This window comes from Zalophus californianus, chromosome 11 (assembly GCF_009762305.2).
Source record: "Zalophus californianus isolate mZalCal1 chromosome 11, mZalCal1.pri.v2, whole genome shotgun sequence".
NCBI lineage: Eukaryota > Metazoa > Chordata > Mammalia > Carnivora > Otariidae > Zalophus > Zalophus californianus.
Window position 1 is genome coordinate 45,810,573 of NC_045605.1, and position 23,985 is coordinate 45,834,557.

A 23,985-nucleotide genomic window follows, 5' to 3' on the forward strand; every position below is an offset into this window, starting at 1 on the left:
AAAGATTTTATTTATTCATTTATTTGAGAAAAAGAGAGAGCACATGAGGAGGGGAGGGTCAGAGGGAGGAGCAGACTCCCTGCTGAGCAGGGAGCCCAATGTGGGACTCGATCCCGGGACTCCAGGATCATGACCTGAGCTGAAGGCAGTCGCTTAACCAACTGAGCCACCCAGGCGCCCCCTACAAGAAATGTTAAAGGGAATTCTCTGAGTGGAAAGGAAAGACCATAAATAAGAGTAAAAAAAATAACACAAAAGGAGTAAAAATAAGTATATCTGTAAAAATCATGAAGGGAGTCACAAAATAAAAGGATGTACAGTATGATACCATATATCAGAAATGTGGTGAGGAAAGGAGTAAAGAATTTGTGTAAAGGGCTCAAATGTAAGCAGCCATCAACCTAATATAGACTGCTATCTGCAGAAGATGTTATATACAAACCAAATGGTAACCACAAATCAAAAATCAGTAATAGATATGCAACGAGTAAAGAGAAAAGGATCCAAGTATATCACTAAAGAAAGTCAGGAAACTATAAAAGAGATCAAGAGAAGAAAGGATCAGAGAGGAACTACAAAAACAACGACAAAACAAGTAACAAAATGGCAATAAATACATACTTATCAATAATTAGTTTGAATGTAATGGATTAAATGCTCCAATCAAAAGAGATAGGGTGATGGCATGGATAAAAACAAGATCCATTTAAATGCTGCCTACAAGAGACTCATTTGAGACCTAAAGACACATGCAGACTGAAAGTGTGGGTATGGAGAAACATTTTTCATGCAAATGGAAAACCAGAGTAGCAATACTTATATCTGACAAAATAGACTTTCATACTAAGGCTGTAAAAATAGACAAAGAGGGGCACTATGTAATAATAAAGGGGACAATCCAACAAGAAGATATAACAATTGTAAATATTTATGCACCCAAAATAGAAGCACCCAAATGCATAAAACAGTTAATAACAAACATAAAGGAACTAACTGATTGTGATACAATAATAGTAGGGGATTTTAATACCCCACTTACCTCAGTGGACAGATCATCCAAACAGAGAATCAACAAGGAAAGAGTGACTTTGAATGACACACCAAACCAGATGAATTTAACAGATATATTCAGAATATTCAATCCAAAAAGAGCAGAATACACATTCTTTTCATATGCACACATGAAATTCTTCAGAGAAGATCACATATTAGGCCATAAAACAAGTCTCAACAAATTAAAAAAGATCAAAGTCATACCATGCATCTTTTCTGATCACAATGCTATGAAACTAGAAATCAATCACAAGAAAAAATCTGAAAAGACCACAAATATGTGGAGGTTAAATAACATGGTACTAAACAATGAATAAAAAAAATGAAAACAAAAAACAACAGTACAAAATCTCTGGGATGCAGCAAAAGTGGTTCTAAGAGGGAAGTTTATAGCAATACAGGCCTATCTCAAGAAGCAAGAAAAATCTCAATAAATAGCCTAACCTTACACCTAAGGGAGCTAGAAAAAGAAGAACAAAGAAAACCCAAACCCAGCAGAAGGAAGAAAATAATAAAGATCAGAGCAGAAATAAATGATATGAAAACTAAAAAAAAAAAAAAAAACAGTAGAACAGATCACTGAAACCAGGAGATGATTCTTTGAAAAGATTAACACAATTGGTAAATCTCTAGCCAGACTGAGAGAGAGAGAGAGAGGACTCAAATAAAATAAAATCACAAATGAAAGAAGAGAAATAACCGACACTACAGAAATATAAAGGATTGTAAGAGAATATTATGAAAAATTATATGCCAACAAATTGGACAACCTAGAAGAAATGGAAACATTCTAGAAACATGCAACATACCAAAACTGAAGCAGGAAGAAATAGAAAAATAGAACAGACTGATTACCAGCAATGAAATTGAATCAATAATCAAAAAACTCCCAACAAACAAAAGTCCAGGACCAGACAGCTTCACGGGTAAATCCTACCTAACATTTAAAGAAGAATTAATACCTACTCTTCTCAAATTTTTCCAAAAAAAAAAAAAAAATAGAAGAGGAAGAAAAACTTCCAAATTCATTCTATAAGGCCAGCAATACCCTGATACAAAAACCAGATAAAGACACCACAAAAAAGAGAACAACAGGTCCGTATTTTTGATGAACATAGATGCAAAAATCCTCAACAAAGTATTGGAAAACCGAATCCAACCACATATTAAAATAATCATTCACCACAGTCAAGTGGGATTTATTCCTGGGATGCAAGGATGGTTCAATATTTGCAAATCAATCAACATGATACATCATATCAATAAGAAAAAGGATAAAAACCATATGATTATTTCAGTAGTTATGCAGAAAAAGCATTTGATGAAGTACAACATCCATTTATGATAAAAATCGTCAACAAAGTAAGCTTAGAGGGAATATACCTCAACATAATAAAGTCCAGATATAAAAAACCCACAGCTAACAGCATACTCAATGGGGAAAAACAGAACTTTTCCCCTAAGGTCAGGTACAAGACAAGGATTTCCACTCTCACCACTTTTATTCAACATAGTCCTAGCCACAGCAATCAGACAACAAGAAGAAATAAAAGGCAACCAAATTGGTAAGGAAGAAGTAAAACTTCCACTATTGGCAGATGACATGATGCTATATGTAGAAAACCCTGAAGACTCCACCAAGAAACTACCAGAACTAATAAATGAATTCAGTAAAGTTGTAGAATACAAAACCAATGTACAGAAATCTGTAGTATTTCTATACACTGCTAATGAAGCAGCAGAAAGAGAAATTAAGAAAACAATCCCATTTATGACTGCACCAAAAAGAATAAAATACCTAAAAATAAACTTACCCAGAGAGGTAAAAGACCTGTACTCTGAAAACTATAAAACATTGATGAAAGAAATTGAAGATAACAGAAAGAAATCAAAAGACATTTCATGCTCATGGATTGGAAGAACAATATTGTTAAAATGTCTATATTACCCAAAGCAATCTACAGATACAATCCCTATCAAAATACCAACAGCATGTTTTACAGAACTAGAAAAAACAATCCTAAAATTTGTAGGAAACCACAAAAGACCCTGAATAGCCAAAGCAATCTTAAAAAAAAAAAAACACTGAAGGTATCCCAATTCCAGACTTCAAGTTATATTACAAAGCTGTAGTAATCAAAACAGTATGGTACTGGCAAAAAAATAGACACGTCAATAAAACAAAATAGAAAGACCAGAAATAAACCCACAATTATATAGTCAGTTAATCTTCGACAAAGCAGGAAAGAATATCTAGTGGGCAAAAGACAGTCTCGTCAACAAATGGTATTGGGAAAACTGGACAGCTACATGCAAAAGAATGAAACTGGACCACTTTCTTACACCATACACAAAAAATTAACTCAAAATGGATTAAGGACCTAAATGTGAGACCTGAAACCATAAAAATCCTAGAAGAGAATAGAGGCTGTAATTTCTCTGACATCAGCCAAAGGAACTTCTTTCTAGATATGTCTCCTGAGACAAGGGAAACAAAAGCAAAAATAAAGTATTGGGACTACATCAAAATAAAAAGCTTCTGCATAGCAGAAGAAACAACCAACAAAACTAAAAGACAGCCTATGGGAGAATGAGAGAAAATATCTGCAAATGACATATCTGATAAAGGGTTAGTACCCAAAATATGTGAAGAACTTATACAACTTAACACCAAAATAATCCAAGTAAAAAATGGGCAGAAGACATGAACCGACATTTCTCCAAAGATGACACCAAAATAATCCAAGTAAAAAATGGGCAGAAGACATGAACTGACATTTCTCCAAAGATGACATACAGATGCCAACAGATATATGAAAAGATGTTCAACATCACTCATCTGAGGGAAATGCAAATCAAAACCACAATGAGATATCACCTCACACCTGTCAGAATCATTACGATTAAAAACTCAAGAAACAAGTGCTGGCAAGGATGTAGAGAAAAAGGAACCTTAGTGCACTGTTGGTGGGAAGGCAAACTGGTGCAGCCAGTTACTGTGGAAGACAGTATGGAGGTTACTCAAAAAATTAAAAATAGAACTATCCTATGACCCAGTAATCACACTACTATTTACCCAAAGAATATGAAAACACCAATTCAAAAGGATATATGCACCTCTATATTTATTGCAGTGTTCTTTATAATAGCCATATTACAGAAGCAGCCTAAGTGTCTGTCAATAGATAAATGGATAAAGAAGATGTGGTATATATACACAATACAATATTATTCACCATAAAAGAAGAAATCTTGCCATTTGCAACAACATGGTTGGAACTAGAGCGTATTATGCTAAGCAAAGTAAGCCAGTCCGAGAAAGACCTATACCATATGATTTCACTCATGTGGAATTTAAGAAACAAAACAAATGAACAAAGTGGGGGGAAAGAAACAAACCAAAAAACAGACTCTTAACTATAGAGAACAAACTGATGGTTAGCAGAGGGGAGGTGGGTGGGGGATGGGTGAAACAGGTGATGGGGATTAAGAGTACACTTATCTTGATGAGCACTGAGTAATGTATAGAATTGTTGAATCACTGTATTGTACATCCAAAATATAACACTGCATGGTAACTACACTGGATTTAAAAAATAAATTTAAAAGGTAAAAAGTAAAAAGTAAAATAAAAATTTACTCATAAAAAACTCAATTTAATATGAAAGAGTAATTGTGCACTGAACAGAGGTATTTATTTATAATTCTTACCTTATTTTTACCTCAAAGTAGTATTGCTTAAAGGTCAAGTGTGGGGGGGAGGAGAGGGGTGTGTGGGTGTGTGGGTGTGTGTGCGCGCGCATGTGCGTGTGTTTAAGAAAGAGAGAAAGAACGTGCATCCCATTGCTTTGTTGTCTGACCTTTTCGGCATTTTAGCTCCAGGCCAGTCGTGGAGCAACACTGGGAGTCTTGTGAGGATTATATATAGCAAAATGTCACCAACAACCAAAGACATTCTGTCCCCCTCCCAATCCAAATACATGAAATTCACACCCTGGGAAAAAATTCACAGTAAATTTTGGCTCGGCAAGAATAGCATTATATTTGTGCACAGGAGGTTTTCTTTTTCAGTTTTATTCACTGTATAACGAGAAGGGGGCTGGATGGTGGGTCTGGAGATGCAGCGAGCCCTTCTCCTCACCGCAAATAGTACTTGCTCTGTGACTGTAAATAAGAATTGTGGCCAAGATGACACGTGTGTTTTGCACTTTACAATTTAAAAATCACCCCAGCTTTTCATGCTCACAAAAGCCCACTGCAGTTGGCCAGGCAGACATGACTGTGCCCACTGATAGATGGAAAACCAAGGCAAAATTGAGGAGTGAAGTGACAGGTGTCAGACTACTCTGAGCCAGGTTAGGCACACAAACCTGCTGACCCATGCCCAGCACTGTTAGTACTGGACTATGGAAGTCACAATCTCTCCATTTCTGCCCCTGTCACATGAACCCACCTCCAAGTCCTCCCACCAACAGCTTCAACTCACTAAGGTTCTGGAAGGACCATGAGAAGTGCAAATATTTACCTGCCACTGGATTTCTATTGTGCAGGGTAAGCCAGGCACAAAATCATGAGGTTGAAAAAGAAGTTTCTGGGCTAATTCAGTACTACTCACCCCTCATAGCCACCAGCCTCATCGGAAAAATGCCCCCAATAGCACAGGGAGCCCACCAGGTGTGTGCCCCTCACCACCACATTTTCTAGCAGGGGCATAAATCTGTCTTTCCACAGCTGGTCCCAAGCCTCTGGTTCACACCAGGTTGGGAGTAGCAGACCCCTTCTCCCTAGCTCCTGCCCCAACACTCCTGGCTGATCAATCAGGGCACTTTTTCTCAATGAATGTGAACTCAGATACTGTTAGAGACAAATGGACCCATGTATGTATGTCTATGTATTAGGTAATTTTTAATAATTTGTGTCATGCTTGTTTCCAATAAAAGGCACAATAGAACAAACTATCACAATGAGGATCAAAAGCAAGAAAGGAGGAAGGGGAAGGGTGTGTGCAGAAAGGGGGCTCTGAGGTTGCCTGCATCACAGAAGCAGAAAACTGAGTGCTCAGCTTTCTCACAATGTCAACAGGAAAAATGGGTTACGAATAATACAGTCGCTTTGTAGGAAATACAAACTTTTCCCTGACCCTGAAATCTAAGAGTCAATTGTAGCATAGATTTTGAATAAGGCATATCAAGCAGTTAATGGGCATTGTCTTCATCCACTAAGGCAGTATTTCTCAGAGCTTCTGGACTATCAGAATCCAAACAATCTGGGGTGGTCATCATTTCATAATGTATACGTATATCACAGTATCCCATTGTACATCTTAAATATATGATTTTTGTGAATTCTACCACAATAAACCTGGAGGGAAAAAAGGTACATTCCCAAGCCCTGCCCCAAACTCACTGAACGAGAATCTCTGGCAGATGAGCCTGGGGCTCTGTATTTCAAGCAAGCTCACGAACTGATTCTTGTGTACCTGCAAGTTGGCAAACACCCTTATCAAAGTGTGGGTAGATGACAGTGCCTTCATGTAGTGGCCTTTGCCAGCCTTCCTTGCATCTGAGCAGGACACAATGCCTGAACCCAGAAGAGTCTGGTGGAGGAGCTCCATGTCTCAGGACCCACCCAGGGAGATATGTGCAGGCTGCAGAGGCTCTGTAGGCCCCAGTGGTTGGGAAGTGGGGGTTTCTGCATGCACTTGGGTGGGAGTGAGCTTGCTGCTGGGATTTCAGATGGCCGCAGGCCCCAAGGAGGGCAGGCCCCATCTCAGGTCTTGCCATCACCCCCCAGGGTCTGCCATCCATAGCCCATGGCAGCCCCCAGCCTACATTAGAGCCAGGGATATGGGCTCAGCAGACCACCAGACCCGGTGTTCCTACTCTGTCCCTTCCCCGTCCTCATCCATCATGGGGGCAGGCAGAGCCCAGGAGTCCAGGAGCCAGCCAGGTGGCAAAAGCCCCAGCGCAGGAGCCATGCTGCCCCCACTACCTCCTGTCCTGTGCCTCCCCACTCCCCAGGGCAGGCTGGGATCTGCCAGGGACTGGCTGTGGGGAGGCAATCACGAGTGCTTCCCTTTCCCTGCCCACAGGTTTGGAATAAATTGCCTCATCCAGTTTGAAGACTTTGCCAATGCCAATGCCTTCCGCCTGCTCAACAAATACCGCAACAAATACTGCATGTTCAACGATGACATCCAAGGTAAGGCTTGCCCTGCCTGACAAAGCCACTGAGGACTGAGGCCTTCCCACAGGCTGCCCTGCGTGCTGGAGTGGGGGCGCCTCCCGGCTCGCCCACTGCCCACAGCTGGGGCAGAAAGAGCATTCATGTTGGGGCCAACTCCCACTTGGCTGATTCTTAGCTCTCTGACTTTGGAAAAGTCCCTTAACTTTGCTAGGCCTCAGTTTCCTCACCTATCAAGTGGACACGATTACTGCTTCAGAGGAAAGTAAGAATTATGGGATTTAATATCTGAGAGAAATACTAACCAATGCTGCCATTTTCTAGCCAGTTGAACTTGGGCTAATCAAATCTCTGAGCTGTAGTTGTATCCTCTAGTTATTGGGATGATAATAACTGCCTTGGAAGATTATTATGAAAATTTAAAGAGCTAATGTATAGAAAGTGTACTTTCTATACACTATGTACTAGTGTGCATAGGACTTATCAGACCAGAGCATCAATCACCATAAAAATGGCTGGGAAACAGCCTCAGTAACTCACTCTTGGCTTTCCCAAACACTAGGTATAGCCCTATCCAGCCCATAATTTGGCTGGAATGCATGCTACTCAGAATGATAACTATGAAAGACATTGACACCAGGGCCCCAGGGCATTCCAAAAGCCAATGGGAAGCATCTTCTAGTGCAGGGTCAACTGGGTTACCTGTTCTATGGCCCAGAAGTATCTGAAGGCACTTGCTTCTTGCTGTGGAGATGCCAGTATGTGAAACTGGAGGGGAGGGCGAGTCCCTCACACATCATCTCTCCTGATCCAGGCCTTCTCAATAAGAGCATTGGGAACCATTCCCAGTATTTTATAAGCTCAGGAGACACCTGAGGACATACAGATTATTATTTAACAAATGAAGTTTGGCATGCAAAATCTTTCAAAAGCAAAAATGCATGTCAGAACAAGAACAAGTTGGTGGGGGACAGGTGTTGGTCCTTGGGAGTAAAAGATTGGCCAACCCTTCCTTTTTGCAGATGAGACCCAAAAAGGTCACAACTTTTCATCAGATGAGTTAGGGTTACACCTAGGAGAATTCAAACCTGTGTAATAATAGCTAAGGTTTAGAGCTGAATATTTATTGTACATCAGGCACTGTTTTAAGTACTTTACACTTTTGATCCTATGAGATTTTATCATCTCTGTCTTAGGAATGAAGAAACTGAGGCACAGAGAGAATAAGCTTATATAGTAAGTGTAGCGTTGAAATTTGGACTCTAAAGTCTAAGTTCATAATCACTCACCATACAGTTCCAAGACCTTACATGATTACAAAACCAAAGGCCCTTTCCTGTGGCCCACATTAAGGGCTAAAGAAATGTGATAAATGGGGTTTTTTTTGGTCATAAATTTTCAAGAGGCATGATAGCACAGTTAAGCATATTATTAGACAATTAAGATCAAAATATATGACTTCAGCACTTGAAGAGTGGGTAGCCAGAGAGAGGAGACCCAGTAAGGGCAAGCTGACCCATGGCAACCCTTCCCCCAGCCCAGGGGATGCTGTCCTCCCAGATGTATGGGCCTGGGCCAAGCATTGGCCGCCGGCCCAGCCTCACCCAGAGAAGTGGGGTGCTCTGCACAGACAGGGCAGCGCATTCACTCCCTGCCCGCCTGCCGGTCACCCCACTGTTAGCCCAGTGGGCAGGGCTGGGACCACAGCCCTTGAGGAAACACCTGCGGGCTAGCCCCTGACCAACTCCCCCGTCATGGCCCTCACTCTGAGTCAGCGGCAGAACAGCCATCCCCCTGGGTCCACGGGGCTGCCAAGGCCAGAAGGTGGGAGTGGAAAACAAGTCCATGGGGGCCACACAGCTGGTGCAGACTCCAGATGGGCGCGCACGCGCGCGCGCGCACACACACACACACACACACACACACACACACGCAGTCCTGTGTATACATCCTCATAAACATGGGCACAGGGACACATCCGGGCCCTGCCATCCCTCTGCCTCCACTGGCCCCCACCGCCACCAGAGAGCACCTCTAGGATGAAACCAGGGCTGTCAACTCCCTCTTCACGAGAAAGTTCACACTCCCCCACTGGAAGCATAAGGCTTCAGGGGTCTGCCGATCTCTGCCCCCCTTGCACCCCCACTAACCTCTCTGTCCTCTGACCCGCCCTTACTGTTATCCTCTGACCTCCTTGCCTGTTGGTTCTCTCTGCACATGAAAGCGCTGCTCCTCATTCCTCCCCCATCATCTTCACCTGAGGAACTCCTACTTAGCCTTCACGACTCCGCTTCAGGCTCTCCTGTCCCAGGGAAGGCCTCATGTCGGCCTTTGCTCCCCCAGTCTGATTTGGGTACCCACTGGGAGCTCCCATGGTGCCCCCGTTAGTGCTCTTACCACACTGTACCCCAGATGCCCACACTGAATCGTCTGTCTCCCCAGAAGACGATAAGCTTCCAGAGACAGAGACTGTGTGATCTGTTCTCATTCCCCAGTTCCCAGCACGGCGTCCGGCACATTATAGCTGCTTCATAAGGAACTGGAGAATGAATGAATGAATGAATGACACACACACACACACACACACACACACACACACACACACACACAGTGACCTTCTGAGAAGGTCACCCACCAATTCCTGGGGGCATGTCTACCTCGGACACCTGCCCCTGCAGCCTCTCTCTTGTCCAGGTCATCATGCACGTTCAGATGCATATACATCTTCACATGTGCACCCTCGTGTACACACACGTAGCATGTTTTAATTAAATCAATTCATTGGCTTTTGTTTCCTGTTTATAGCCAGTTCCAGCAGAGTCTATTTTGCTCCCAGGCAAAGCCAGATGGAATAGTTTTCTGGGCCCCACAGCAGACAGCAGAGGAATTTCCCATTCTTTCCTCAGAAATTAAAGACTAAAGTCATGAATCTAAAATGTGTAACAAGAGCTAGCAAATAGTGGGGCACCTGGGTGGCTCAGTCATTAGGCATCGACCTTCGGCTCGGGTCACGATCCCAGGGTCCTGGGATCAGGTCCCGCCTCAGGCTTCCTCAGGAAGTCTGCTTCTCCCTCTCCCACTCCCCCTGCTTGTGTTCCCTGTCTCGCTGTGTCTCTGTCAAATAAATAAATAAAATCTTAAAAAAAAAAAAAAGAGCTAACAAATAGTACCAGAATGTCAGGATCCCTATAATATCAAGTCTTTGATCAGGACAGCCTGACCATTAGGTATGACCATGTAAGCGACAAAAGTAAAGAGATGGACGTGGAGGTGGACCCCCCCACCAGACCTTCCTTCAAGAAAAAACTTGTCCCAACTGCTGACAGGGCTGTCAGCTGTGTCAGGCAGAGAGTCTCAGGTACAGAGAGCCGCCTTGCCCACGGTCCTCCCTGCCAGAGACGCCCTCACCCAGTGATGAGGGAATATAGAAGCCCAACCATTGTGGCCCAATGGAGGACAGTGCGAAGGGGACATTTTAACTCCAGAGCTCCCCACGGGGTTGGCTGAGGTTTTGAGGACTACATACAGCCTGGCTTCTCCTCTGCCCCATCCTGCTTCCCGCTCCCCTCTTCCATAGGTGCTGATCCCAAGGGCATTTCTTTTGTTTTGTTTTTTTTTAAGATTTTATTTATTTGACAGAGAGAGACACAGCGAGAGAGGGAACACAAGCAGGGGGAGTGGGAGAGGGAGAAGCAGGCTTCCCGCTGAGCAGAGAGTCCGATGCGGGGCTCGATCCCAGGACCCTGGGATCATGACCTGAGCCAAAGGCAGACGCTTAACAACTGAGCCACCCAGGCACCCTGCCAAGGGCATTTCTTGGTAACATCCGGAACACTCCACATGTCTCAGAATCTGCTTCCCAGGGAGCCCAAGCTGCAAAGTGATAACATTTTGCATGCACACAGGACTTTAGATGCAAAAAGTGTTTTTCGTACACACTATCTCACGACTTCCTCGAAATAGCCCCTCTCCCTTCAGGGAGGACAGACATTGCTGTCCCATGTCACAGGTAAAGAAACTGAAGTTCATGGATTACATTTTGCTCCAGGTCACAAAGCCAAACAGGTACAAGGTGGGACTAGAACCTAGTTATTTCTGAGTCAAAGTTCTCCATCTGTCTCCGTGATATCAGGCTGCCTATTTCTCCATGTGTGTGAGGCGGTGGAGTCTTCTTGCTAAGGATTAAATTCCAGATCCCACATAAGTGGGGGTGTCACTGGTCTCCAGCAGCCTGCTGCTCCCATCTTCCCCATCCCTTCCTCCAACTCCCCCAGTTTACAGACCAAAGAGGAGGCCCAGGGAGGGGAAGGGGCTTGTCCTCATCACCAGCTGGTTACTGATGGGTCCAGGACCAGAAGCCTATGATGTGTGTCCTCAGTGCTAAGTGGGAAATTAAGAGATGGGTGAGGAATTCCAGGACTCGTGGGACAACATGGAAGATTAAGCTCATGCTAGAACTGGCCCCTTTTACCTCCAAAGTAAAGAGAAATGAAACATAAAACAATATAGCCATGCTCAAAAGTAGAAAAGGAACATCCACATGCAGACTTGAAGAGGGCTGAGAGAGAGAGAGAGAGAGGGAGAGAGAGAGGGAGGCATGACAGTGGCAAACAGACACCAGAAACAAGTCACATGTGGTTGCTGGGGCCAAGCCCAGCCTACCCCAGCAGGACCCCAGCAGGACTCATCGTCAGAATCTGCCCAGCACCCCACACAAGGTAGGGACTGGAACCAGGCCGCCCACATAAAAATGAGACTGGGCCCACGCTGCCTGCTCTGAACACCAGGCCGGCCTCCCATCCTTGGTGGAAGATCTGACCAAAGGCTTCAGGCTCCCCGCAGACTGCGCTCCGTGAGGGCAGGGGCATGCTGAGAGCTGAGCGGGAGCTGAGCAGACTTCAAACGGTCTCCCGGCCAGTCCTGCTGTCCCACACACCGGGGATTCACCGACCCCACAGGGCCGTCCGCATGCTGGGGCCTCTGGAGCCCCAGGGCTGGAAGGGTCCGGGGCTCCCCCAGGCTGCCAGCGGTCGCCTCTGCTGCCCCAGGCTGGGTCTGTGGGCCGGGCTGCGCATGCGCTGACTTACAGCTGGCAGTCTCCGCAGGTATTTTGGAAAAGGCAGGGGCTCAGGTGACTTGTTTCAGCCAGGACCAGAGAAGCATCCCCGCTCTTAGGGGAGGAGAAAGAGACTTGGAAGGGGAACAGCAATAGCAATGGTCATGCTGGAGGACAGGCCAGCGGTGTCCTTCCCCAGGAGCCAGAAGCAGGATGCTGCTGGCCTAGTGACCTTGGCCCTCCGGCCCCCACTGCGAGCTGCTCACACCGTGCGGTCAGGGTCATGAAAGTCTAGCTGGCTTGTCTGTTCCAGAACATCCTCCTACCCCACCAGCCTGCCCCAGACCGGCACTGCTCCCGAGTCCTAGCACATCCCCGGGGCCAGTGGGCCTGTCAGGGTGCCCCATGGTAGGTCAGGCCATCGGCACCCTCTCACACTTTCAAGTTTTCATTTGTGAGTCAGAGAGCTTAACAGTCAGACCTTGGATTGAGACAAGCCCAAGTCTGAATCTCCCCATTTTTCTGTTTTGTGCTTTGGCCACATGTCTTAAATCCTCTCGGCCTTCTTTTCTTTCTCTGCAAAATGGACATAAGAGTATTAACAGCCAGGAAGGAGAATCAGCAGGTATCCACAGAATAAACCAGGATGCTTTTAAAAAGCCAGCATCTATTCTGGTTGGCTTTATTCACTGTGAAGTGTTTCCATCGTGACCTCTGTTTGTGGTGCCAGGGTGTTAGAAGGACAGGGGTGATGTGTAGGTGGGGACGGGCACGTAACGGTGCTGTTCTAATACCTCTGGTGCCTAGTAGGCTCCTGACACATAGGTATAGGGGTGGGGAGGAGGAAGGGTTGATACCCAAATACAGAGAGGCTCTGCTGGAGGTGAGGAGAGGGATCGGTGTGAGCACAGGAGTGGGCAAACCTGAGGAGAAGGGAGGCAGAACCTTTATCCATGTTCCACATACACCCTATTCTTCCAGCCCACTGAGTTCCTCTCACTGTTCTATGAACTTTCTTCCAACTCTGTGGTTTTGAATGTGCTGGCCCCTCTGCCTAGAATTCTCTTCTGCTCTTGGCTAACTTCTGTGTATCCTTAAAGGCTGAAGCCTCATCTTCTCCAGGGTACCACACCCAGGGCCAAGCTTGTCCCACAGGGGTCTAGCTGACCCGCACTCTTCCCCAGAGCCCAGGAGTCACACACTTTGCAGAATGCCTCCAAGTTCCCCAGAGCTCAGATATCATGATACCAAAGGGGCAGATGGCTCTGAAGACTCTGTCCAGCTGGTTTTCCTGCTTACAAGACACCAGGAGCTATTTCCAGTTCTTAGGGGTCTACTGCCCCCTCCCCCACACCATCACCACACACAAGGAGCAGCAGTTCCTGGCCTTTCCAATCTCTCTCCCTCACAGTGAAGCCTCCCCTGGCCTTCTCAACCTTCTCTCTCCAGAGCCTTTCTTTTTTTCATGAAGTTCTATGTTCTGTGGCTGTTCTTCACTTACAGGGCTGTGTCTAGCCCTGAGGTTCCCATGGATCTCTTGCATCTGATCCTGGCTCCTCTGTGACCTCCCATTGCCCTGTTGCATCAGGTAAAACCCCAAAGAAGCCAAGAAGATGGTAACTATTCCCTCTGGTTCCTCCCAAATTGTGTCAGAATAGGTCTGACCCATCTTATGCACGGGCTAAGAACTGCCTTCTAGAAAGTCCAGGGGTTCCAGAAAATTCTCCTCGTGACACAGAAATAGGGCTGAAGTGGTCTAGAAGTCCTTTGCTTGGTATCCAATTAAGGGAACTTGAATTTTCTGAACATATGTGCTGTTAACTATCTATGAACAGATGGTTTTATTCATCCTTTTATATCCAAGGCCTAGCACAATGAAGCCCCAGAACAGGCCCCCAGGACACGAATGAATGAATGAATGAATGAAGGTAGCCAGCTGCTGTGGGAAGGTGGAAGCAGGCCTGGCCTGGCCTTGCAGGGGAGGACACCCAGCCCCGCATGGCCCCAGACCTCTGAAGCCAGGGAGCAGACCCTGACCACGCCTAACTCCCCGCCCCTGTCACTGTCTGGGACAGCAGCCTTGCCTCACCTGAGAAATGGCTAGTTCTTCCCGTTTTCTCCACAATCTGTTGTTCAGCATGGAAGTTCCTTTAACTTTGTCAAATGGGACTGTTAGAAACTACCTTTTCAGCTTGTCCTTTTGTGCTATTTCCTGACTGTACCATCTCTAATACTGTTTACAGGAAATGTAATTATGGAAACCTCCCTCTGAAAAGGAAAACTTGTTTTTCTTTCGTTGTGAATGGGAAACAGTCACACTTTGGGCGGCCCATGGCATTTATGGGCCCAAGCCAGGTTCAGCAACATCCCTGCACCCCTAGGCTTCTCCAGGTGGTTACCTCCAGAAAGCTAAACGGCTTCCTTCCTCTCCACTTTCAAATCCCTAACACATTACCCAGAGCTGTCCAAATGAAAGTTAATGATGGAGATAACTTTATTTGCCAAACTTAATAAGATGGGGCTCAAGAACTGCTCTTTTTCCTCTTGAGCTCTGGTCTGTAAGTAGGGTAACTTGCCACTTCACAGGATGGCCCCAGAGGAGGATCCCAGAAAGGAGAGCAGGAGTGTGGGGCTCCAGGAGCCAAGTGCAGAAAGAGTTTCCCAAAGGGAAAAAGAGCAGCAGTATCCAATGCAGCTGAGAGACCAAGGGAAGAAGCAGCTGAGGACTGACTGCTGAATTTGGCAAGGTGGTGGGACAGGTGCTTGATTGGACTGAGTTTCAGAGAGACTGAGGAAAAAAGAAATAGAGGCAACAAGTATGTTCAGTTCTTTACAAATAAGAAATAGGGTGGGACTATACAGAGCCAACAGAAAGCCTTTTAAAGATGGGAGCTTCATGACATATTTGTATGCTGATGGCAGTGACCCAGCAGAGGAGAAATCAAGGAGGCAAAAAAAAAAAAAAGAGAGAAAATTACAAGATAAATTCCTTGAGTAGGCAAAACAGACAGGATCTGGCGCACACGTGGAGGTGGCTTTAGCTAGGAGCAGGGACAGCTGACCCATAGTGACAGGAGAAAAGGCAAAGTGTATGGACATGGAGGCAGAGGGTCTCTAGACTTAGTGGTGGGAGGATTCAGAAGTTCTCTCCTGATTGTTTCTGTTTTCTTTGAACCTCACTTTCCACTTCTGAGAGGGGAAAAACATGGGGGCTCATAGTACCTGCTTGGTAGAGTTGTGTAAAGATTAAATGAGCAAATGAAGCTGAGCACACACACAGCACAGAGTCAAGGTCACGGTGAGAGTGATCAATAAATGGCAGTTGCCCTTGTATCCTTTCATGGAAATGTTCCATCCTTTCCTATCAGATTTCCCATTGTTTTGTCTTCTCTACCCCTTCTGGAGTCATTGACATCTGCCTAAGTTCTTTTCCTTCTACCTCCACTGCCCCTGCCCTCCAGTTCTCCCCCAAGGAAAGCCCTTCACGCCCCTCCTGCTGCCTTCAAGTCCAGAGGCAGGAGAAGCTGGTGGGGCTTCAGAGACCAGGAAGGGATGGAAGTAGCAGCCCCCATTTCCCTGCTCTGCTTCCAACTGGGTGACTGGCAGAGGCCTGTTTCCTCCTCTGCGCACTTGTTGTAGGTCATGCTCTCCAATCCCCATCCAGCACTGGATTTCTGCAGGTAAGCCCAGTTGTAAAGCTTGCCGGTTCTAACACAATAGATACTTGGCGTCTGAGAAGGAAAGGATTCATCAACTATTGTGCGCGCGGCGGCAGGGGCGGGGCGGGGGGGGGGGTCCTCTGAGGGAATATCTTTGGCGCCATCTGGTGGCGCATGTCTTGCACATTTCCTTTGAGGAGGCAGAAGATGGTCTGAAATACAATCAGATGAGCAGAAAACCCCTCTATCCGATGGAAGGAAACTAGTACTTCACCTAGAGAAGTCATCTAGTTCAGTGCATCTCAGGTTTAAATGGGCATGTAAATCATCTGCAGACCTTCTGAAATACAGACTCTAACTCAGTAGAACTAAAATAAAAGTGGCTCTTAAGAGCCAAATATAGGATGGGTGGAGGTATTTGCGGAAAGACAGAAATGGGGAGTAGCTGATACAATAAGTGGACTATGAGAAAATCATAGACAAGGGTATTTAGGAATTTGGAGGAGGGTCATACCATGCAATTCTCACTGCCTGTGTAAGTGATTTAAATAATGACTTAAATTGCTTTTTGATGCTTTCTTGGGTGTCAGCTTGGTGTTCCTTTTGAATGCAGTACAGTGCTGAGCCTGGCCATGATACAGCCCCACTTTGTTCAGGTTAGATAAAAAGTAGATCTAGGAAAAGAAGGGGAGGCTAAGGATGCCTGGCTGGGGAAAATAGGATGTCTGGCAGAGGAGATCCTGTGCACTGAGTCTTAAGGAATAAATAACAAACTGCAGAAGGTCCTATAGATAAATGGTAAACAGCATGGGCAAAGCACAGAAGTGTAAGAAGACACGGCCTGTTAGGGAATGATCAATAACACACCTGGTACACAGAGTATGTGGGAAGGCGTGAAGCAAAGATACGCTGATGCTGACAATATCCTTTTCTATACATGAACTAACAAAAAGTGTATTATGAACAACTTCTCTATAGTTGTCATCACACTTGGATGACACAATCAGTTAATACCAATTATACTTTCTTTAGAAAGTTATACTTTCAGTTAATACTTTCTTTACAAAGCAGGAATGAATCTATTTTGTTACCAAGGGTATCCTTGGTATCTCAGAGTCTGGTACAAAATTGATGCTTAATAAATAAATGAAGGCAATGAATTCCACACAATGACCTCTGACTACTGATTACATTATGGTTATTGGTGCTCAAGCCTTGGCAAACAGGGAGTTCCCTGAGGGCAGGGACCATGTGTGATTCACCTTCCCTAGTGCCTAGCATGGTGCCTGTCACCTGGCAGTCCCTCAGTACATGCACAGTGAGCTCCTCAGGGACCCTCAGAAGGGTGTTAGGAAAGCCCCCAGTAGTCCTCAGCCCAGGCTGTGGGACCCTGTGACACTTTATTTCTCCAGGCTTCCTGTGTGAAGGCTGGAGAGCCTGCACTCCACCTTCTGTGTTCCTACCTCGGGTCCTGCCTTCTGATGTCCATAATGATGAATGTGCATTTATTAGGCACCAGCTGTTTTCTATGTCCCCTGTCTTAGCCCAACACATGCCCTCTAAGCCAGGCACAAATCTAGCCCATATTCTGGGAAAAGGCCCTTTCCCAGAGCTACAAAACACAAACGCCTTAGATAACTGGAAAGAGAAAACAGAAAATTCACTCATATTCCCACCCTGCAACCTTTAGTATTTTGTTGTTCCTTCCAGATTCCGTGTGTGTGTTTCATTACAAATAGAATCATGACATGTAGATCTTTTAAGGTTCTCTTCCTTCCAACTAACTCAGTGAAGCATAGTCTAATGGTTAAGAGCACAAGGCCTAGAACCTGATTCCCTGGGATTCGCTGATTCCCTTCAGATTTTCACTCTGTTATATGATCTTGGATAACTCAGCAAACTACTCTGTACTTCATTTTCCCAGGCTGTAAAATGAGGATGATAATAGTTAGGATTAAATAAATAAACATCTTTACAGTTAGACATGTGAAGCACTTAGAACAATATCTGACATAAGTTAAAAACTTAATAGCATTTTCTATGTTGCCACATCATCTTCATAATGATCATTTTTAATGGATGCAATATATGTCCACACTAGCTAATTTACTTAACTCTTACTCCTTTGTTAGATGTTTAACTTATTTCCAGTCATTCCGTATTATAAATAACACAGTCATAAATATCCTAGGACATGCGTTGTGGATTTTTCCATACATAGCTTCCCAAAAGTAGAAGTATGAAGTTAAAGGGCACAAACATTTTATGCCTTTGGTCTATACTGGGAAATAGTTTTCCAAAAAAGGTCATAGCATTTTAAAATACAATTTATGCTGGAACTTTTTACTTTTCACTACTCCCTCACCAGCCTTGGATGACATCAAATTCTTTGATTTGTGCAACTTTAACAGCCCATAAGTAGTCCCACTATAACTTCCGTTTCTTTGACTATCATGGAAGCTAACAGTGCTCATGTGATTACTTTATTGTGAACTGTAAGTCAGGGTCTACACCAGTTGCTTTAACAGAGAAGACTTGGTACAAAGTATTGCTTATTATGTATTTTAAAAATGAAAAGCCCTAAGGACCTGCTCCCAGCCCTGAGGCTAGGGAACAAAGAGAAGACCAGGCAGCAGTCCGTTAGTGTTGGTGTCTCTGAGGGGTGCGCTACACGGCTAGTTCTGCAAGTGATGGACAAACTGCAAACTGAATTGAACTGCTGCTTCTAGAATATTCTGTTGCTGTAGAATTGGAAAACCTAGGCTGTGGGGTTTACAGATTTAGCAAGATGAAAATGCAGCATACCTACTTAAATTTGAATTTCAGGTAAATAATGAATAACTTTTTAGAATATTTATAATAATATTGCATGGGACATACACTAAAAAAGAAGTTATTTGTTGTTTATCAAAAATTCAAAGTTAAGTGTCCTACATTTTATCCGTCAATCTTACAAGGCAGGGGTGATGCTGGAAAAAGCATTCTGTCCCCCTCACCTAGCCCTTCCGTCACCCTCTGGTGCCAGTTATTGGCAGAGCCCAGCATAGAGCCAGTTGGCAAAGCTGGGAAGTGGTTTGCAGACAAAGCCAAGTGAAGGGTGGGTTTGAAACTGAGAAACAATTACCCGATAATTGGCACAGTCCATCCTTTCAACTGTTCAGCATCCATACACACAGTTCTATACACTGGTACTTCCAAACAACAACAAAAACAACTCTAACAAAATACCTAATAAAATACATCTTTCCAACAAATGAAGACATTCTCACCTTCTCCCCAAAATGGGGAGGAGCAAAGTCTCTACAGTCATTTTATTCATCTCTGGAAAATAGTCACACTACCCATCTCTGGGCAGGATTAACTACTCTTTAAACTCAGTCACAGTCACATTTGAAAATTCTGTCACCTAAAGACTAAACTGTAGAATTAACCTCCAACAATACTTATATAAAAAATAAGAGGAAGGAGAGGGAGAATAAATTAGCTAATATATACCATTACGTAAATCACATAATCATCAAGGAAGAAATTATGCATAGCTGCTATATTCCTTGTTTCTGTAATCAGTCATGAGGCCATAGTTGTTGCTTATACATTTCTTCCTCAACCTCCCATTCCATGTTTTCTTGTCCTTAGAGAGGACCTCGGTTGGCCAGGGTTCTTTAGTGGGATGATATAAACCTTTCTCTCTGAAGGATGTGAATCCTCAGTGGTCCTGCCTCTCTTTTGTTGCAGTAGTATTCATTAACATCTCCTAATGAGCATGCAAGTACTAAGACACACCCCAGAGGATCCCCTGGGCTCGGATCTAGTCCCTTCTGTCCTCCGTTGCCCCTCGGTCATCAAATAGCCTGATGACAGCCAGTAAAGTAACCCTGTCTTTCTTTGTCCACTGGTTTCATGGCAAAAAAAAGAGAACCAAATGGCCAGGTGGAAGTCTCAACTCTCCATTTGGTAGAACCATGTTGTGAACTCTTATGGAAGTGTTTGTCTCTTGGGAACCAACACCTCCAATCCAGAGAGCACAGAACTGAAGGGACAGGAAGCAAAATTTCTGCAAGTAACGTATTAGGTGAAATGGTGAAAGGAACCACTTCCACTTCAATTCCTTGATTTCCAGACCCAAGTATTCTGGCTATGGGAGAAAGAGCACAATGTATTGTTTGCTAAGTCAAATCTTATACTGCATCCTGTAAGATAGAACTTCAACAGCTTCATAGAGTGTTACCAACTGAGTCTTGGGTAAGTCTTTGGTAGCCCATTCTACTGATCTATAAGGCCAGCTGCTTCTGGGTGGCAGAGTACATATTAAGACCACTGAATTCCAGGGGCATAAGCCTAGTGCTTCACTTCTAGTACAGTAAAATGAATTCCTTGATTAGAACCTTATTGTCTGGAATATACCAGGATGATGACTAGGACATCCACAGATTCCAAACATCCACACATTATGGCACTGGCCAAGTATTATATACAGGGGAAGAAAATCTATATCCAGAATATTTGTTTATTCCAGGGAGGATAAATCTCTTTCCTGTCTATAATGGAAAGAGTCCAATGTAATCTTGCTGCCAGGTAGACAGTCCTCCCAGGGAATGGTGCCATACCAGGAGCTCCATATTAGTCTCTGCCATTGACAGGTTAATCATTCAGCAGTAGGAATAGTAGGTCAGCCTTCATGAGAGGAAGTCCATGCATAGCTTCCGTCCTTGCCACCATGGCTACTTTGTACATAAACTCATGGAGTAAATCCTAGGTGGCTGGAGAAGGATGCTAAGATACACAGGACATGCCATTTGTCCACCTGATTGAGGGAACCTATTTCATTACACCCTTTGGTGAACTTTCCTATGTGGCACAAATATGTTTGCACTCTATACCTATCCCAAGAGGTCCATCCACACACCCCTTCCCCAGACTTCCTCATCACCAGTCTTACTATTTATTCTATTCTAAGTCCCTGACCATCAACCAAACCATTAGCAACTGCCCATGAATCAATGTAGACCTAGCCATCTCTTAGACCAAAATGGACAACCAAATTTACAACTTGAAGTCCTATCCATTAGGAATATTTTTCTCACTATCACTCTTTGGGGCTACCTTTTACTGGAGCTGTGTAGCTGCAACCAGAAACTTCTCATTGATGCCAGTATATCATTAACAATAATCGGTAAACCAAGCCCAAGCTTCTTTCTCCTTGGTTGTAAGGAATCCCTAGTGAGTCCCTAGGTGTGCAATGAAGGAGAAGAAATCATGCAGCAGAAGAAGGTGTCAAATGAGTCTGAACCACCTGCTTATGCAACTTACTTGTACCTTCCAGACGGGCTCAAGCCACTGATGATGGTATGCTACTGGGCACACCAACCTTATGACTTGGTGGATAAGATAGGCAGCTCAGATCACATGGTCACTTAATATCTCATGGCTAGTTTGTGGTCTCATTTTTAATTTGCTTTCAATCCATTTATCCCTTAAACAAATTATTCTGTGAGGCTCACACTTCTTTTCTGCTTCTATTATACTTGTCCTTGTCATTTCATTTATGAATGATGGTGGTAGCAGCACCTGACTAACTGATCCTCTCTCCCAGGGTCCAGTCACAATCCAGGAGCTGTTTCCCAAAAGAAAAGTTATCTATAAACAGGGTATATACTTGCTCCAAAACCTGCATGCCTATAGACTTGACCTCTGTAAGGGCTAGGGAGAGTTGCTTGTTCTGCCGCACATTCTAGGTGTGGGGAACTCTGCCAAGAGTCTTCCCTTAGGGGTGGGGAGCCAGTGGCCAGAGACTGATCTCAGTGCGCTCTGTTGCAGGCACAGCCTCTGTCGCTGTGGCAGGGATCCTGGCTGCTCTGCGAATCACCAAGAACAAGCTCTCCAATCACGTGTTTGTTTTCCAAGGTGCAGGTGAGGTAGGTACCATCAGGAGAACAAGGATGGGTGGAGAAGCATGAAGGAAGGGAGGCGTTCAGGGGTTCAGAGAAGAGGAAGCAGCACAGGTATATTGTGATAATTGCAGCTGTCTAGACACCAACATTTGGGTGTCTCAAGGACTCCTGGGCCTCCCAGGAGAAGGGGGAAAGGTGCAGACAAGAGAGGATCTTGGTAAAGATTCTGATAAATGCTGAGCAGCTGTTTGCCTTGTATCTGAACATCCACCATATGGTACCTCCCAGGCAGCCATGGGCATCGCCCACCTCCTTGTCATGGCCCTAGAGAAAGAAGGCATACCCAAGGCAGAGGCCACAAAGAAGATCTGGATGGTGGACTCCAAGGGGCTCATTGTCAAGGTACTGTCAGTCTGGAGACTTAGAGGTCTCCTGACACCTACAGCTATTGGAACTGGACTATAAGAGGTCTCCATGGGAGAAAGTGCTCAGACAAAAAACAGAGCAACGGGGGGTAATGTTCTAACCTCCAAAGCAGAAGACACATCCCAAAGTAGCCTTAACTGCTCTGTCCAAAAGCTTTGAATATGTGGGCAAGTGTGTGTATGCATGCCCACAGCTTTATCTCCCACCACTTCCTGCCTTGTAGTAACCTCCAGCCACAGTAAACCATAGTTTTCCAAACATAACATGCTCTTCTTGTCCACATCCTTACATATTTTGTTCTTCTGCCTCAAATGCCCTTCTCTTTTGCCACACACCCACTCTCAACCCTCAACCCCATCTGCTTCCTCCTTGTCTTCTCTTACCTCCTCCAAGACACTTTCTCTGAGCATCTAGGTCTCAGTCCATTTCCTACATTTATGCTCATGTAGCTGTCCCCCTCCATACATTGTACTTGCCTCACTGTAGGGCAGTTGCCCTTTTAATTGTCTCTCTCCCCATTAGGCTTTATAGTCTTCATATCAATGCCTGGCATGTAATGTGTGTGTAATGTTTGAGGTATGAGTGCAAGAATGAATGAGAAACAGTCCAGCTTCTGACTGGACTATGGTGAGGGGCACATTTAAATGGCCTCCACCCTTAGGACTTCACTGAGAGCTCCAAGTTTTAATGCCCAAAAATAATGCAAAATTCCACTAACAGAGAATGTCAGCGAGAGACTTTTTTTAAAAAAGATGACAGAGATAGGAATGGGGGAAGTACATGTGGCTCTCGACCAAGACTAGAAGAAATAGAAACTGACTTTCTGTTATCTCATAGAGAGCCAGATCCTCCTCCCAGCCCAGGTCATTCCAGAGCATAATGCAGCAAAGGTAAAAGCCACAAGAGGCTGCCACACTTCCCTCTTGCCACCTTTCAACATTATTTTGCTTATCCCAGTAAGCTTACCCCTACTCAAGTCTTCACTCTGATTCTCATGAGGCCAGCTGACCCAAAGGAGTCATCAGAAGATCTGTACCATTTACTGGCCTGTCAAACCCTGACTCCTATTTGAAGAAATGTAAGGATCCTGAGCTTGTGGGAACAGCCAGCCATTGCAAGCCTGTCCTGGGGTTTAGCTTATTATTGTTCACAGGGAGGCCAATGGCTCTTGTACAATACATTCAAATTAGCTTTCTGACCCTGATGGCTCAGGCCCCCATCCCTCAACTGGCTCTGAGTGCTGGACACCTTGGGGCCAATGGTCTTGGTCAGACTCAGGTATTTCATGAGAGCCTTTCTGTTCTGTCCCAGGAAGCCATGTCCCTAAAAGTGCAAAGAAAGTCTTTAGGGATTCTCCATGTGTGGTCTGGGCTAAAGAAACCCACACACACCCCCACACTATGACAAAACACACATTAAAGTCCTTAGGTTCCACCTTAGGTTTTACCAGGAGATCTGATCAAGAGGATGAGCGACAAGGCTTCTGACAGCTCAGACCGAAGCACAGGGCTCTCCGGGGAATGCTCTCAGGATCTGCAGAGGCATCCACGTCCAGCCAATCAATTTTTACTGCCCGGCATCATGTTTTCCTTTCCCTGCAGGGAAGGAACCACCTGAACCATGAGAAGGAGATGTTTGCCCAGGACCACCCTGAAGTGAACAGCCTGGAGGAGGTGGTGAGGCTGGTGAAGCCCACGGCCATCATAGGTAGGAGAAG

General features: G+C 44.8%; 1 protein-coding gene across 6 annotated transcripts in view; it reads left to right on the forward strand.

The window, feature by feature from the left end:
- ME3 (malic enzyme 3) overlaps positions 1–23,985 on the forward strand; it is a 216,541-nt gene that overhangs the window by 179,973 nt on the left and 12,583 nt on the right. For 5 of the 6 annotated variants that reach the window (XM_027580268.2, XM_027580263.1, XM_027580266.1 and 2 more), the window contains exons 8-11: positions 7,145–7,254; positions 21,769–21,866; positions 22,131–22,244; positions 23,870–23,975. In XM_027580268.2, the coding sequence (XP_027436069.1) occupies positions 7,145–7,254; positions 21,769–21,866; positions 22,131–22,244; positions 23,870–23,975 (428 nt within the window). The remainder of the gene's footprint in view (positions 1–7,144; positions 7,255–21,768; positions 21,867–22,130; positions 22,245–23,869; positions 23,976–23,985) is intronic. The other variant, XM_027580265.1, reaches the window with a different exon arrangement.